The 14397-nt window shown below is 49.8% G+C and overlaps 4 protein-coding genes across 4 annotated transcripts; 2 read left to right on the top strand and 2 right to left on the bottom strand.

Annotated features, from left to right (window-relative positions):
* Positions 1–2733: 2733 nt before the first annotated feature.
* Positions 2734–4623, top strand: J7337_007077 (uncharacterized protein; the record flags this gene model as incomplete). The annotated part of the gene is made up of 6 exons (XM_044824732.1): positions 2734–2819; positions 2962–3143; positions 3203–3544; positions 3609–4047; positions 4375–4544; positions 4598–4623. 6 exons carry the CDS (start codon positions 2734–2736, stop codon positions 4621–4623), a joined length of 1245 nt encoding a protein of 414 aa, XP_044680389.1.
* Positions 4624–5191: 568 nt separating this feature from the next.
* J7337_007076 (uncharacterized protein) lies at positions 5192–9713 on the bottom strand (the record flags this gene model as incomplete). The annotated part of the gene is made up of 2 exons (XM_044824731.1): positions 5192–5471; positions 5524–9713. 2 exons carry the CDS (start codon positions 9711–9713, stop codon positions 5192–5194), a joined length of 4470 nt encoding a protein of 1489 aa, XP_044680388.1.
* Positions 9714–10455: 742 nt separating this feature from the next.
* Positions 10456–12484, top strand: J7337_007075 (uncharacterized protein; the record flags this gene model as incomplete). Its single annotated transcript, XM_044824730.1, has 4 exons — positions 10456–10865; positions 10919–11096; positions 11147–12255; positions 12310–12484. The coding sequence occupies 4 exons, from the start codon at positions 10456–10458 to the stop codon at positions 12482–12484; spliced, it is 1872 nt and encodes a 623-aa protein (XP_044680387.1).
* Positions 12485–12764: 280 nt separating this feature from the next.
* J7337_007074 (uncharacterized protein) lies at positions 12765–14363 on the bottom strand (the record flags this gene model as incomplete). The annotated part of the gene is made up of 4 exons (XM_044824729.1): positions 12765–13315; positions 13378–13780; positions 13827–13926; positions 13981–14363. The coding sequence occupies 4 exons, from the start codon at positions 14361–14363 to the stop codon at positions 12765–12767; spliced, it is 1437 nt and encodes a 478-aa protein (XP_044680386.1).
* Positions 14364–14397: the final 34 nt, after the last annotated feature.

The following is a 14397-nucleotide window of genomic DNA, read 5'->3' as shown; positions in this document are numbered from 1 at the left end:
CACAATAGAGTGCTTATAGAGTGGTTTGGTCTATTGATGCAATTGCTCACTTGACGTTGAAAACCCCCCCTGCTCCGGGCATGCATCGGTGATCGCCGTTGCACCGGCCTCGGGAAGCGGGTGCGGAACGTCGCCTCAGCCTGACAGGGGCCGAATACCAGAGTCCGGTCTTTATGACGTTTGAAGCCTTTGGCCTCTCGAGACATCAATTGGCTAACGCGCAAGATTACAGATTCAGCGCGCCTAGGAACTCAATCTTAGGGTGATTGACAGGTGAACATGGGGGGCGTCGATCATTGTTAGACACACGTTCTACCCTGAACTTGACCACGTTTTTCGCGACTCGTTATGAATATGGTGTTTTGTCCGATACAGTCCGCAGGGGTTACAAATGTGCATTTCCGCGATTTAAATAGGTATTTTGCCACAACAGAATTAAAGAAGACTAATAAGAGGTAATTATTCTTATAGATAGATGGAGATAATACTGGAGTGATTAGCATAGATTGGCCACTGAGAATGACTAATCTAAGTACCTGTAATAACATTTGTAACCCCTGCGGACTGTATCACATACCGCGTCTTGTCCCGCCTGTGGTTCCCCGAGGTGACATTTGAAACGTCGCAGCGAAAACGTTTTTGGTTTTGATGGAGACTCAAAGCCACGTTAACGGAGATATGTCGCAGATTGGCCGCTGGGTCCAGTGATCGAAGGGTATTTCATTTCACACATGGCGTAAGTCTCGACCATGAAGAATGCTATGCCACCAACAGATAAGACGTCATATAGATCTGGCGAACCGACAAAAGCAAAAGAGCCGCAAGCTTTGAATTACAGTGGCTGATATCTCAGATCAAGTAACGGATAGGACAAAATAGTCAGTCATGAACTATTACATGGGCCAAGAAACACCACGACACGTAACGAGGGACTTGGCTGATGTCCGATGAGACGACAAACAGGGCATCACAAGGCCAGAACCCAGAGATTCGGCAATTTGGGGCCGGGGCCCAGTCAGTCGGGTCGGAAACTAAGGTAGGCAGTTGGCAGCACTGTAGTTAGTGTAAGTATGAGTACGAGATCCCTGTAGAAGCACAGCCTGAAGAGTCGGGTACTTGGATAGGTAGGTAGGTAATTCGAATAACTATCAATGACGACGACGTGGCCGAACAGAGTAATAGTTCTGAGATAGGCAGTCTAAAGAGAACAGATAGAGAAAGGTAAAAGGCAGTGTCAAGGAGGATTTCCCAAATAGAGACGGTGTGATGTGAAATATTGCCAAGTCGGACGCGTCTCGTGCTGTAGCGCAGTCGAACATCTCCGTAGTGGTCGTTGAGCTAACACCAGCGATTTCCATTGTCGGCCATGTTTCCCCTTTGGGCCTATTCTGGCGCTGAGCCTCCCTCACCGAGCTGTCAAGACAACAAGAGTTGCATCACAGGACATGAGAGCAAGCAATAGCTTCAAAGACAAATACATAGACATCCATTAGTCGAGTTACACTAAAGCTAGAAGAATCTATTCTAAGACTTTGAATATATGATTTAAGAAGATGCTATATCCCCTCGACTGTTAATGCTGCTTGTCCTCAGTCGGCTTCAGGTCCAATCCAATTCAAGACCCCAAGGTACAGCACTGGTTGCACTATTGAAGGGTCCTACCTATCCCCCCCACACATCACGAGCCCTGCGAAGTTACCCCAAGAAAGTTCCAGTCGAGCTGGGTCCCTTAAACACGGCATTTCTCAGCAACAACCATTAATCGAACGATCAATCGTCTCAGACTCACAGGCGAAATACCAATTATAGGCGCAACTGCCGCGATTGTCTAAAACATCAACCACAGACAGAAATCAACCATCAAATTGCCCTGGTCGGCCGCTGTATGATCAATCATCCATCATCCAATATCTCTACACCCTCTACACGCCCTCCCCCCCCTGTCCAAGACTATCTCAAGCTTGCCAGACCTTGACCTTGAACCTCTCTCATTGCTTTTCTTGCTGCTCTCATCTACGATTTTTATTCCCCTTCTTTCCTGTCGAGGCTGGTTTATATCATCTCGTCTCCCACCATCCAATATCAGACAGGAGCATATCGACCGACATCTTCCCTTCTCCTCAGCTCTTCTCTTCCTCTTCCCCCGCCTCCAGCTTCCATAGACCAAACGCCCCGTGCACAGCTACCTAAGGTACGCTGCTTTCAGCTTGGAACCAATCCTATCAAAGAACCATCCAGTCCCGACCCCCGGCCTTTAGAGAACCCTTAGATCAAATCAATCAATCAATCAAAGTCGAGTACTCGAGCGAACGAGCGTCAAGAACGAACGCCTTCTTCTCGCCTCTTTTTCTTGCCCCGCGTGAGCATCCATCCCATCAGCATTCATCAGCACAGCATCAATCAGCAACATTGGCCCATACTCTTGAGCACTTGACCGTCCCACGCGCTTTTACTACAGTACATCGTCATCGCGCCCAGCTTCGCCCCAGAACTAGGTACATTTTTACATGCGCTATCCTGTCTGACCTGTCTTGGCGCCGAGCCCGAGTTTCCCAGGCCCAGCCCAGCCAGGCTTGCTTTCTTCTTCATCTTTTCTTACCTGCATTTCTCTCGACCGACCCGACTCGACATCTCCTCTCCAACATCATCAGCAAAGTCCAGATACGACCGATATACTGAGCCGCTGCTCTACCTAACAACTTCAACTCCAAACAACACCAAAACCGCCCCGTCATGTCGGGATATCCGGGTTACAATTCTGGCCGCTACGGCCCGCCGCAACCCCAATACCATCAGCAGCCTCAGGGCAATTATTACCCGTACGACTCCCCCCAAAAACACGAACATCATTTGATACACGTCCCCCGCATTTCCCATGCGCCCGGCGATCGCTAATGCTATTGCCCAACGAACCATTCGTCATCATGGAGTTCATAACTAACAATCTCTTCACTTCTATAGACCCCAACCTTCGTACGGCGGTGGCTACCCGCAAGGCCAGCCTTCTCCGCAGCCGCCGTTTGGTTACCAACAACAGCCTCCCCAACAGCAGTACTACTCAGGGCCTCCCCCTCAACAACAGCAGTACGGTGGTCAGTACCAACAAGGACCCCCTCAGCCTAATTACGGCTCGCGACCTGGTGGTACGTTACAGACAATGCGCTCTCGACCGACTTGTGCAGTACCAGCTAACTCTAACCAGGTGGCCCTGCTCCTCCTCCTACAGCACCCCAGCAATTCGGTCATGGCGCTCCCAATAGCTACAACTTCAGATACTCGAACTGCACCGGCAGGAGAAAAGCCCTTCTCATTGGAATCAACTACTTCAACCAGCGCGGTCAACTCCGAGGCTGCATCAACGATGTCCGTAACATGACTGCTTATCTTTCTGAGCACTTTGGCTACAAGCGTGAGGATATGGTAATCCTTACCGATGATCAGCAAAACCCCATGAGCCAGCCAACCAAACAAAACATTCTTCGAGCTATGCATTGGCTAGTGAAAGATGCTCGACCCAATGATTCTTTATTCTTTCATTACTCAGGTACGCACTGTGCTTTGGGACCCCGAGCACCCCCAAGCTCCGAGACCTATACTAACAGTCGCAGGTCATGGTGGACAAACAAAGGATCTTGATGGCGACGAAGACGACGGCTACGACGAAGTCATTTACCCGGTTGATTTCAGACAGACTGGCCATATCACCGATGACGAGATGCACCGCATCATGGTTCGCCCCCTACAAGCCGGTGTTCGCCTGACAGCAATCTTCGATTCGTGTCACTCTGGCACCGCCCTCGATCTGCCGTACATTTACTCCACGCAAGGCATTCTCAAGGAGCCCAACCTGGCCAAGGAAGCAGGACAAGGTCTGCTTGGTGTCATCTCCTCGTACAGCCAGGGCGATCTTGGGGGCGTGGCCAGCAATATCTTCGGCTTTATCAAGAAGGCTGCCAATGGCGACGAGGTTCGCGAACGCAACTTGAGGACAAAGACCTCTCCAGCCGACGTTATCATGTGGTCCGGCAGCAAAGACGATCAGACTTCGTGGGTACCCCTATTTCCTCAGTATTACCCTTGTTACCAGATGATCCCAGCTTGATTATTTGGCTTTCACTTCTTCATTTTTTGTTATTGGGACAGGTTTCTCAACTGGGCTTGTTAGCATGGCGCAAGGCGTTTTTGGCTTTAACAATTTGTTGTATCTAACTTGAATAACTATCTTCCGAGCCTGCTCCAGATGCCAGATATGGTCTCTTAAAGAGTCTATATTTGCGCATTTGGGGCGACGAGCTGCGTTGGATCGGTGGAGATTTTGCCTTTGCTCCTACACGACACAGCATGGTTCAAGTCATTCGCTAACATATTCTACAGTGCCGATGCAACTATCGCCTCTCAGGCTACCGGTGCCATGTCTTGGGCCTTTGTCACTGCCCTCAAGAAGAGTCCTCAGCAGAGTTACGTTCAGCTTCTGAACAGCATCCGTGACGAGCTCGCCACACGATACACCCAGAAGCCTCAGCTGTCATGTAGTCACCCTCTGGGTAAGTCGAACTAACTATCCCTGACCTCGAAAGCCAGACACTAACAAGCACAGACACAAATCTACTATTCGTCATGTAATGTATATAAGCCATGACCGCCGTACCTCGAACTTGGAGTTGGAATACCCCGAATCTACTGAAAAACCGGCTGCGTTTGTGTTAGAAGACACGTAAAGAGGTGGAAGCTGGGCGGAATGGGGGGTGGCTTTTTCTCAAAACGAGTATCATAGTACCATTGGATAGTATTGCAATGGGAGGCTGTCTGAAAGATTTGGTAGTTGGCCTCTGATGTCTTGATGACTAGCTGTGTCGAAGAACTCAAACATAAAGCGTATTGTGAGAAGTATGGTTAAATCAAAATACTCTTGATTTGATGCTCATAGCGCCTAGCCTCTTTGTGACGTAACAAACATACTGCTGCTTCGATCGCCAAATTCCATTTCTCAACGCCGAAAACCACCCTATGTAGAAACATGACTTAGGTATCCGTAATAACCCTGCTAATAACCAAATTGATAATGATTCAGACCAGCCATACAAGCCCTGTAAACCATACGCTCTCGCTCATGCAATGCTATGTTCGTTCTGTCGGTGGTCCTGCCAGCTTACATATACCCAGACTCCGGGTAAAGACATGCTTTGTTTCCTTATGCTTCAGCTCTCACAACCTTTAGTTGCCTCGATCGCTTCACCTTGCGCTGCTCCTCAGTTGCAACAACAAGTTTGCGACGCACAACTTCTTGCTTGGCCCAGTTGTTGGCAGACAAGCGAGCACGAGCGATGAAGCGCGCCATGACAAGGAAGGCCTTGAGAGTAGGTTTTGTGTTGGAGGTGGTAGCTGTTGTGTGGCTGGGTAGAGAGAGAGCCTTTTTGTTGCCAAGGAGATTTGTGCGAATGTCTTCAAGCTCACGCAATTGAGCTTTGTTGCTGTGCAGTTGTCAGTATGAATCGAGTCACAGACGAGACAAAGAGAACTTACCATGCATTGGCAACATCGAGTTGCAGCTGGAGGAACTTCTTCGCGTACGCGGCATCAGCCCGAAGAGAGGCCTCACGCTGGAAACGGGCCTGCATCCACTCCATCTGCATCACCATGCCTCGCAACTCCTTCCTGTGACGCTCGTCGGCGCTCTCAGCTGCCCTGATCACTGTCTCGAGAGCCTGGTCAGCTCCTTCGATGGTGGTATCCAGAGCCTTGCGATCAACAGCGCTTCGTCGGTCAGAAGCTCCGTTTCTAGCGGCAACTGCTGTGGCCTTGATGCGCTCAAGATCCTTCTGTAACTTCTCCGCGCTCATACGGAAAGCTGCCCGCTCGCTGCGTGCTCGCTCTAGCTTGCGCCGAAGAGAAGCTTCGGAGGCGGCAAGGCCCTCGATGAGTTCCTGTTGCTGAAGGACATCATACTCTAGGTTCTCCATCTCAGCCTTGTTCTTCCTCAGTTGGCGGTCGCGTTTGCTAAGGTCAGGCTGCACTGTGGCCAAGGCGTTGCGCTCGAGCTCTGCCTTATCTAGTTGATGCTTCATGCGACGAAGAGCACGCTCATGCTGTGCTGCTGTCTCCTCGGCTTGCGCTCTTGCCTCCTCGAGAACCTCTTCGAGTACTATCTTCTGATCCTCGAGATCGTTCAATTGGCGCTGGAAGTCCTGAGACAATTGCATCGCTCTGCGCTCGGCATCACGGTTCTTGGATCTGAGATCCTGTATTGACTTCTGAGCTGCGGACAGTTGGCTTCTGAGCTCCGTGACCTCCGACTTGCGACCAGAATCGCTGGTTGAAGACTTTGGAGACACAATGAGGCGAGAGACTTCAGTCTCATGAACTTGACGCTCGAGGTCGGCAATTTGTCGCTTCAGACCCTTGACGACATCACGGTGGGCAGATTCTTTCTGCAGGAACTCTAGTTCCTTTTGACGAGCTGTAGTGAGGTCTTTGCGGATCATAGATAGCTCGCTACTACCCTCGAAGTTGTTAGGTATTTGGCGAGTATTCAGCTGGGCTTCATAATCCTCGATACGACGCTCAAGCTCACGAATCGTGCGCCGAGCAGCAGCGATATCATGGCTGTCTGTTGAGGACGATTGTCGTAGCTTGGCCTGCAGCTGAAGAATCTCCTGCCCCAGACGTTCTTCCTCCTCGGCAGCTTTCTCGATTTCATCCTCTAGCGTCTTTTCGATCGCATCACGCTGCTCAATGAGAGCCTTGTTCTCATCTCTGAGGCGTCGTACTTCATTGTCAAGTTTGAGTTTGGCCGTGCGGAGGTCAAGTCTCTCTTGATCAACGCGAAGTGTTTCATTGTCGTAGAATTTCGTTCGGCGAAGTTCCCCATCAAGTTCATCCCGCTCTGCCTTGACTTCAGCCAGAGAGGAGCTGACAGAATGGAGTTCAGCAGTGATCTTGGCAACTTGGTCTTGAAGAGACTGCTTTTCCTTGGAGAGCTTGTCCAATTGGGAGTTTGCGTCCGAAAGCTGCCACTTCAATCGTGTCATCGATTCCGTCGACTGTTGAGCATCTTGCTCTGAAGTCGCAATAGCGGCCTGGGCTGCCTCGGCTCGTTGACGCCATGTCTTAAGCTCTTCCTTGAGGTCATCAATCTCAAACTGAGCGGCTTCTGATGAACCGGCCTTCTGGCGCATCACCCTCAACTGCTCCTTGAGATTCTCAACCTCAATATTCGCAGCCTCTGATGCATTGGCACGCTGCCGCAAAGCTCGGAGCTGCTCTTTGAGGTCATCAATCTCCTGACTGGCAGCATCAGACGAGTCAGCTCGTTGACGAAGAGCCTTTAGCTGTTCTTTCAGGTCTTCCACCTCGAGACTGGCACCTTCGTGGAGATCTGCCCTTTTGCGTGCCTCTCGAAGTTGTTCCCTGAGATCGTCAATCTCCTTGTTGAGGACTTGCGTTGATGCTGCTTGGGATGAATTGGTGCGTTGTCGTAGAGACTTGAGCTGTTCTCTCAAATCCTCGCACTCTCGCTTAGCAGCCTCGGCCTCATAGCGTCCGGCGTTTTGTTCTTCATCCAGTGTTGTTTGCAGAACATCCACCTCATCCTCTAATGCAGCCACTCTTCGGACTTGTGTCTGGTGCTCGATCTGTGTCTGTCGTAACTCGTCACGAACAGTGGAAAGTTCATTGCGCAGATTTGTCAATAACGTCTGTCGAGTTTCAAGGGCATCCTGAAGGTCCTCAATCTGTCGTGAGAGGATTCCTTCTTCGCTCCTGTGTCGTTCATTCTCGCTTTGAATAACTGCTTGTAACTTTGACTCCTTATCCGAGAGTGTGCCTTCAGCTTCCCTAAGGCGATCAATGGTTCTCTGTAAACCTGCTGCCTTTTCTTCGGCCCGATTTCGTTCTGATTCAAGATTTTGCTTCTCGGTTTCCCATTTCTCGCTGTCGTTATCATAAAGGTTGTCTTTTTCGCGGATTTCTGCCTGAAGATCCGAAATTTCGTCGTTGAGGCGATCCATCTCCGCTTTGTATTGGCCACGGATATCCCTTTCAATTTCTAGCGCATGCTCTCTCTCTTCCGTTAGACCATCCTCAAGATCTTGGACTTCCTTTTCTAGCTTCTGGACATCCTTCTGGAGGGACCTGGACTCAGTTGCGAGTGCATCGTGTCGGTTTTGAAGGACGTTCTTTTCGTCAGTTCGAGCTTGAAGGTCGGCCTCAAGCTGCTCGATTCTGGTTGATAGAGAATTCCGTTCGCAATCGAACTTTTCATGGTTCTTCTTGAGCTCCTTAACGGTAGACTGCAGGGAGTCGTTTTCCTGTGTTACCTTGTGATGCTCCTTCTCTAGAGTAGCATAATCTTGGCCAGCTTGATCCAATTCCTCTTGCAGCCGAGAAACCTTCTCTTCGATCTGACGAGAAAGTCCCTTTGTCACCACTGACTTGTTGGCCATATCATCCTGAAGCTCTTCAAGATCGTGCTCGGCCCGCTCTTTCTCGGCTACAGCGTCCTCCATCTTGGCTTTCGCATCCTCAACTTGCTCCTCGAGACGGCGAATGTTGTGCTCGAGGTCCTGGATGGTGTCTTTGGCATCATCTAGCTCATCGTTGTGCTGGGCCTTCTCCTCTAATGCTAACATTTTTCGTTGAGCGTCCTTGGTTTTCTCTTCCGCCTCTGATACAGCATCTCTGAGGGCTTCCATTTGCTCCTTCAGGTCCTCGAGCTCGTCTTCACGCTCCGTAAGTTGCTGATCCTTCTCCCGAATGTCAGCCTCGAGGTCACCGATATCATCCTGCAACTTTTCGACCTGGTCGCTGTTCCCTTTCTGTTGTTGTAACTGTTGCTGGAGGTCTTCGATATCTGCTTCGCGATCTTCTAATATGCGCTGCAGCTTCTCAACTTCGGCCTGGGAACTCTGGTTGGCGTATTTCCGCTTAGCCTTCTCCTGTACTTCTAGCATTTGCTGTCGATAGCTCTCCAAGTCCTTCTCTGCGGTTGTCAAGTGTTTTTTGTACCGGTGCAGTTCTCTTTGCATTGTAACTTTGTCGACCTTAAGCTCAGTGTTCTCCTTGAGGGCCGCTTCGCTAAAGCCAGGCCCAGCCTTTCGAAGCGCCTCTTCTAGGAAATGAATCTTGAGCTTCAGTCCAAAATTCTCCTTCTCGATCCTATCAATCACATTCTCCTGCTCTCTTAGCGAAAGCTGATTACCATCCTGGAGGGGTCCCTTTTCACCGCCTCTCCTTCGGGGAACGGCCAATGGGGTTGAGGCAGCGCTACTGGTATCGACCTCGGGAATGGTGTACTCCATATAAGACTGATTACGCGACCCTAGGTAGATGGACGTGTCGCCGCGGGGGACGGGAGTCAGGTCACCTTCGTCGATCTTGTCTAATGCGGGTGTGTTCGGTACTGCGGTGCCATTTTCTTTGCCGAAGCGTCGCACGCTATTTCTTGTTGCTGACTTAAGTAAGGGTGTGAATTCGGCACCTCCAACGCTGGGAGGAAGGTTTCTGCGGTCGGCCAAGGGCCCTCTCTGGCGCGGGGTGCGAAGATTGATGCCATTAGAGCGGCCATTGCGGAGTTGTTGTAGGAGATTGCCCTCTTTTGGGGGTGACTGAAAGGATGCTTCTTGTGTTATATCGGCAAAGTCGGGCTGTCCAAGGTAGGTCGCATCCCCAATGTTTGTTCGCGGGGTGTCGAGCGCGCCGCCGCCAAAGTCGGGCATGATGGCGGTCGTTGCGTGGGCGGTATAAAGTTTAGAAATGCCGTGTATTAGAGACGCAATGCATGTTATGTAAACAGTGTAAAATGCTCTGCAATCTAGAGCAATCAAGTCTTGCGAAGGGCGTCTCTCTGTGTGTGTGCCTGATGTTAGTGATGAGAGAAGAAATCGTGATAAAGAAGTCGTAAAGATGTGTAGGTAAGGTAGCGTCGAATTGTAGCGCGCTATCTTACCGCTGTAAGTCGGGCAAGAAAGACCAGACACTATTACCACGCGCGTTTTTGTTTACTTTGGTATCCATTTCCGGCCTAGAGTCAAAACAAATCGCAGCCAATTGCGGTCGTTCGATGGTGCCCAATCATATTGAAAGCTTGCATGACTCAGCATTGCTCACTACGGTCATAACCCCGCTAATATTCTTCACCCTTACTTAGGTACCCCAGGCCTGCCTAACGATGATAACATCGCCTGAAAGAATGAGGCGATAGGTTGATGAGCACTGAGAGGGGAGAAAGCATGACATGTTGAATTAGGTTGATCGGCAGACTCCAGTGACACGGCGGAACAACGGATTCACAGCGACAGCCCGATCAGAAAAAGATCTCACATCCATACAGTGACTGACTGACTATCTTATTCAACAATCGGCCAACCTCCAACCTGAACTCACCACTTACACCACACACCACACACCGCATCACAATTCTTTCTATAATCGACTGCCTGCCTCATCGAGAGGCCCGCCATGTTCTTTTCCCAAGTGCCAGACGAGATAATTCAACATTTGCTCTATTATATCCCCCCAGAAGACAACCTCTCTAATTTCCAACTTGTCTCACATCGCCTAAGGCATCTGGCTAATGAACCGCTTCTGTGGAAATATCATTGCCGAAGCAATTTTAGATTCTGGCATCCCGAGCACAACCTGCAGCGCCGTCTAAAGGGTAGGGCGTCTGATACACCGTGGAAGAAATTATTCATCTTGCGGAAGTTCCGCAATGAACAGCTTAAACGTCTCTTGGGCGAGATCCTTGTAACCAAAGTTGGCCGCCTAAAGCGATATGAAAAAGTTTGCCAACTTGGTTATGACGCCAAAGATTTTCTCCTAGAGCAGTGCAAAGCAGACGAGAATACCGAAGATGTCTTGGCTCGACGGTGAGCAACCTCGTCGCTAATCTTCCATTCGAATACTTATCCAGAACTTTTAGATATTACAGTCAATCCCTGCTGGATAGTATCCACAGATCTATCGCCATTGATGAGTGGTACAACATTCAACTTGCGACCTCGACTCACAGTGGCCAACCACAGAGCCTCAGCCTTGAGCGCGCTCTTGGGGCATTCGATTTATTCGTTCTGCACGACCAGCCCGGAGATCTGGACGATGTAAGTACTCCTCGTATGACCAGGGTTCCCTCGGTTAACACTGCGTCAAGATTAGCGGTATTCTTGATAATCTGGCGGCCGAGTTTCTTGAGACTCAACCAGACATTGGTGAAATGTCAACGCGACAAAAGGCACTGGAATTAAATCGATGGCTGCGAATGAATAACCTCACAGGTTTGCGGAATCCTGAGACAAGCTATCGAAACCTCAGAAATTGTCTCATCGGCCAAGCTCTGCGCCATGAAGATCACGACTCGATTCCTATCATCTCGAGCGCCATCTTTTGCTGTCTCGCTCAGCGTTTGGGCGTCGAAGCACAATGCTGTGCATTTCCAACTCATGTACATGCTATAGTGCTTGCAGAAAAGGGAAAGACTCTAGACAGCAACCCTGTTACGGAGGACAATGCACCTCCAGAGAGGATGTACTTAGATCCCTATGGCTCGAGTGAGGAGATCCCTCTGGCTGATTTACAGGCTTTGCTGTCCCGTTTTGGCTGGCAGTCGAGCACCGATACCTTCTTGTCTCCCGTGAACCCTGTCGCCATTGCCATGCGGACAGCGCGCAATATCAGAGCCACCGCTGCCAGGGTAATTGGCGCCCACGAGCAGGCTGACCCCGAACTTACTAGACTCATCACCGGCAACGATCCAGCCAATATCGAGGCCTCCCTCTACTCCGCACTCTGGGCGTCTCTTCTTCTTACACCGGTCGACTCCTTCGAATGGGACGAAGTTTTGGAACCTTTCCTTAACCGATTTGCAAAGAGCTGGCACGTAGATGCCTGGCTCGTTGAGAAGTACATATTCCCTTTGTACGATCGCTTTGGCCCCTTTCGTGAGAGATTCATGAGGAACAATCCCCGTAGGTGGGAAGATCCTCATGAGGTCTTAGATCTTGTGGATGAGTTTGATGACGTTTCACCGCCGGTGTTTCGCAGGGATAGCGCGAGGACCCAAAATGTGCTCTACAAGATTGGGCAGGTCTTTAGACACCGACGATATGGCTGGATCGGTGCTGTTAATGGGTGGACCGACCAGGGTACGAGGCGTTTGCCCGTGCCACACACCGTGGCTATTGACGAGACGCTGGACGATAACAGCGATACAGAATTACCTAACCGGGTGCGTCCCCGAAACCAAACATTTTACACATGCCTGTAAGTCTTCTAAACATCTCTAGTTCTCATTTACAAGCTGACGTATAACTATAGACGCACAATAGGCCCTGAGCGGCATGTTGTTGCAGAAGACAATATTGTGTTGATTCAGGATCCGAGAGAGGTCCCGGAATCTTTGTTTCCCCAGGCTGGGAAGTTCTTCAAGAGATTTGATGCTGAGACTTGCACCTTTGTGTCCAACCTTACGGAGCAGTACCCGGACGATTAAAGGGTGTTGAGAATCATTTCTTTTATGTTGGTTATCACGATTTTTACTCTTCGAAATGCATGCATGGTGTTCGGCAAGCTTTATTACGATGGACGGCGAGTAGTATCTCCTTAGAGAAGATCATGGTTCACGATACAGGTGGTTTATGCAGCGAAAAGGTGTGCAGAGTATTGCTTCAATATAATTGGTTTCAATAGCATGAGTAAGCAGACTCTTCAGGTACTACGTATGTTCTAAGCACTCTAAGCTCTTTGTGACTCCAATACAACTTTGAATCATATCATGTCGCCTTGATTACTTCTTCCAAAACACCCTTCTCGGCAAGCTTTTTCATCCACTTGTGTAGGGCAGGTCCGTAGTCCTTTTTTCGGCCTTTTACTCGCTGCTCGTTATCGGAGATAGCCATCAATTCTGAGCGGTATTCGCCCATGGCAGCCTTGACGTCGACCACAAGCTCTTGGTGAAGCTCGTAAGCACTCTGAGTGTCGAAACTCGGTCGCTTAAGCTTTTCCTGTAGAGTGTCTAGAACGTGTGTCTTCATGATATCTGCTTTGGTGAGGTTAAAATCGGACAGTCGCGAGTCGTCTTCAATGTCCAAGGGAGCTTCCTCGGCAGAGATGAGGTCCTTGAATGCGGGAAGAGATTCGGTGTTCTCGTGTAGGTACCGGAGAGATGCAGCGGCCTGGGCAATAGTTTGGGAGTAGGCAGTGAGCGGGCTCTGACACAGAGCTAGAAGGTTGAAGGAGAGCTGACTCTCTTCATATTGAAGCATTCGGCCTTGAATCTGTGGTCTTGCCACACTTGTCCAATCACCAGTATCGGGAACGTGATCTGATGGACAGAATTAGCCAAGCCCATAGAATACTTGCATGGAACAGTTGCAGAGAGCTTACCCAGCCTACGAGGCTTATACTGGAGCCCATCTAACTCCCACACATAACCACCCGCGGGAACATATGCAATAAAATGATATCCGTACTCTGTATTGGACTTCTTTTTTCGTGGAGGTGCCTTCTTCCCTTTCTTTCCTACTGTGCGCCTCTTGCTCGTGCTGGTTTTTGCGTCTGACGCTTCGTTCTCCAGACATAGATCAGCACTGAGATGGTCCATACGGCGCGTGAAAGAATTGTGTATCGTGCGTATGAAGTTATTTTTGCTGATTTGATGACCTCGCAGAGCAGTATTGAGATCCCTGGTAGACTCCTTGAAGGCTCGGAGCTTTTCACCAAGGTCGATTCCTTCGGCGTTCATAACAATGTTTAGCATGGCCACAGTCGCACATGCATTGCTTGTGGTCTTTTCATGGTCAGAAACGATATTCCAAAGGTTTTATGCGACCTACCTGATTCGCAAACCACACACCTGTTGCATCTTGTTCCTCGCTCTCCTCCTCGAGACCAGGTAGATACTGAAACAGAAAGATCAACCCGTATACCGGCTGTCTGAGAGATGTTAGTATATGCTGTGATATAAGCAATTGCTTGATGTAGTCTTACGGTAGAAATGCGAGTGAATCTTGGTCAATGGTGAAGATCTCCTGCGCTTTAACATTGCAAACTCCCAAGTCTCGAAGAATGATGTTGAAGAAGGCTGGTTCTGACTCAAGCTCTACCCACCCTTCCCACTCTTCGACATCCTTTAGTGACAGAGGAGCTAAGGCTTCATCAAGAAGTTGTTCAGAATCTAGGCGATGGTTCAACTCGTTTGTCGCCTCGCTGGCCTTGCGCTTCGGGTTTCTCCTGGGACCACTCATTGTGGCTTCTGTAGTGGTTTGCTGAGGAGGCTTGGAAGCCAGACGAGTAGAACGACGCACAAAGGGCGTGTCTTCAAGAGACTTTTCGCCCTGAGAATTGTCGTTAGCTTGCAGCTTGTTTTTCATGGTGGAACATTTATCGACGGTGAGGGAGGAGAGA

The sequence above is a fragment of the Fusarium musae genome, chromosome 5, assembly GCF_019915245.1.
Source record: "Fusarium musae strain F31 chromosome 5, whole genome shotgun sequence".
Taxonomy (NCBI): Eukaryota; Fungi; Ascomycota; class Sordariomycetes; order Hypocreales; family Nectriaceae; genus Fusarium; species Fusarium musae.
The sequence above is the reverse complement of the archived record's forward strand: the minus strand, read 5'-3'. Positions and strand labels throughout refer to the sequence as shown.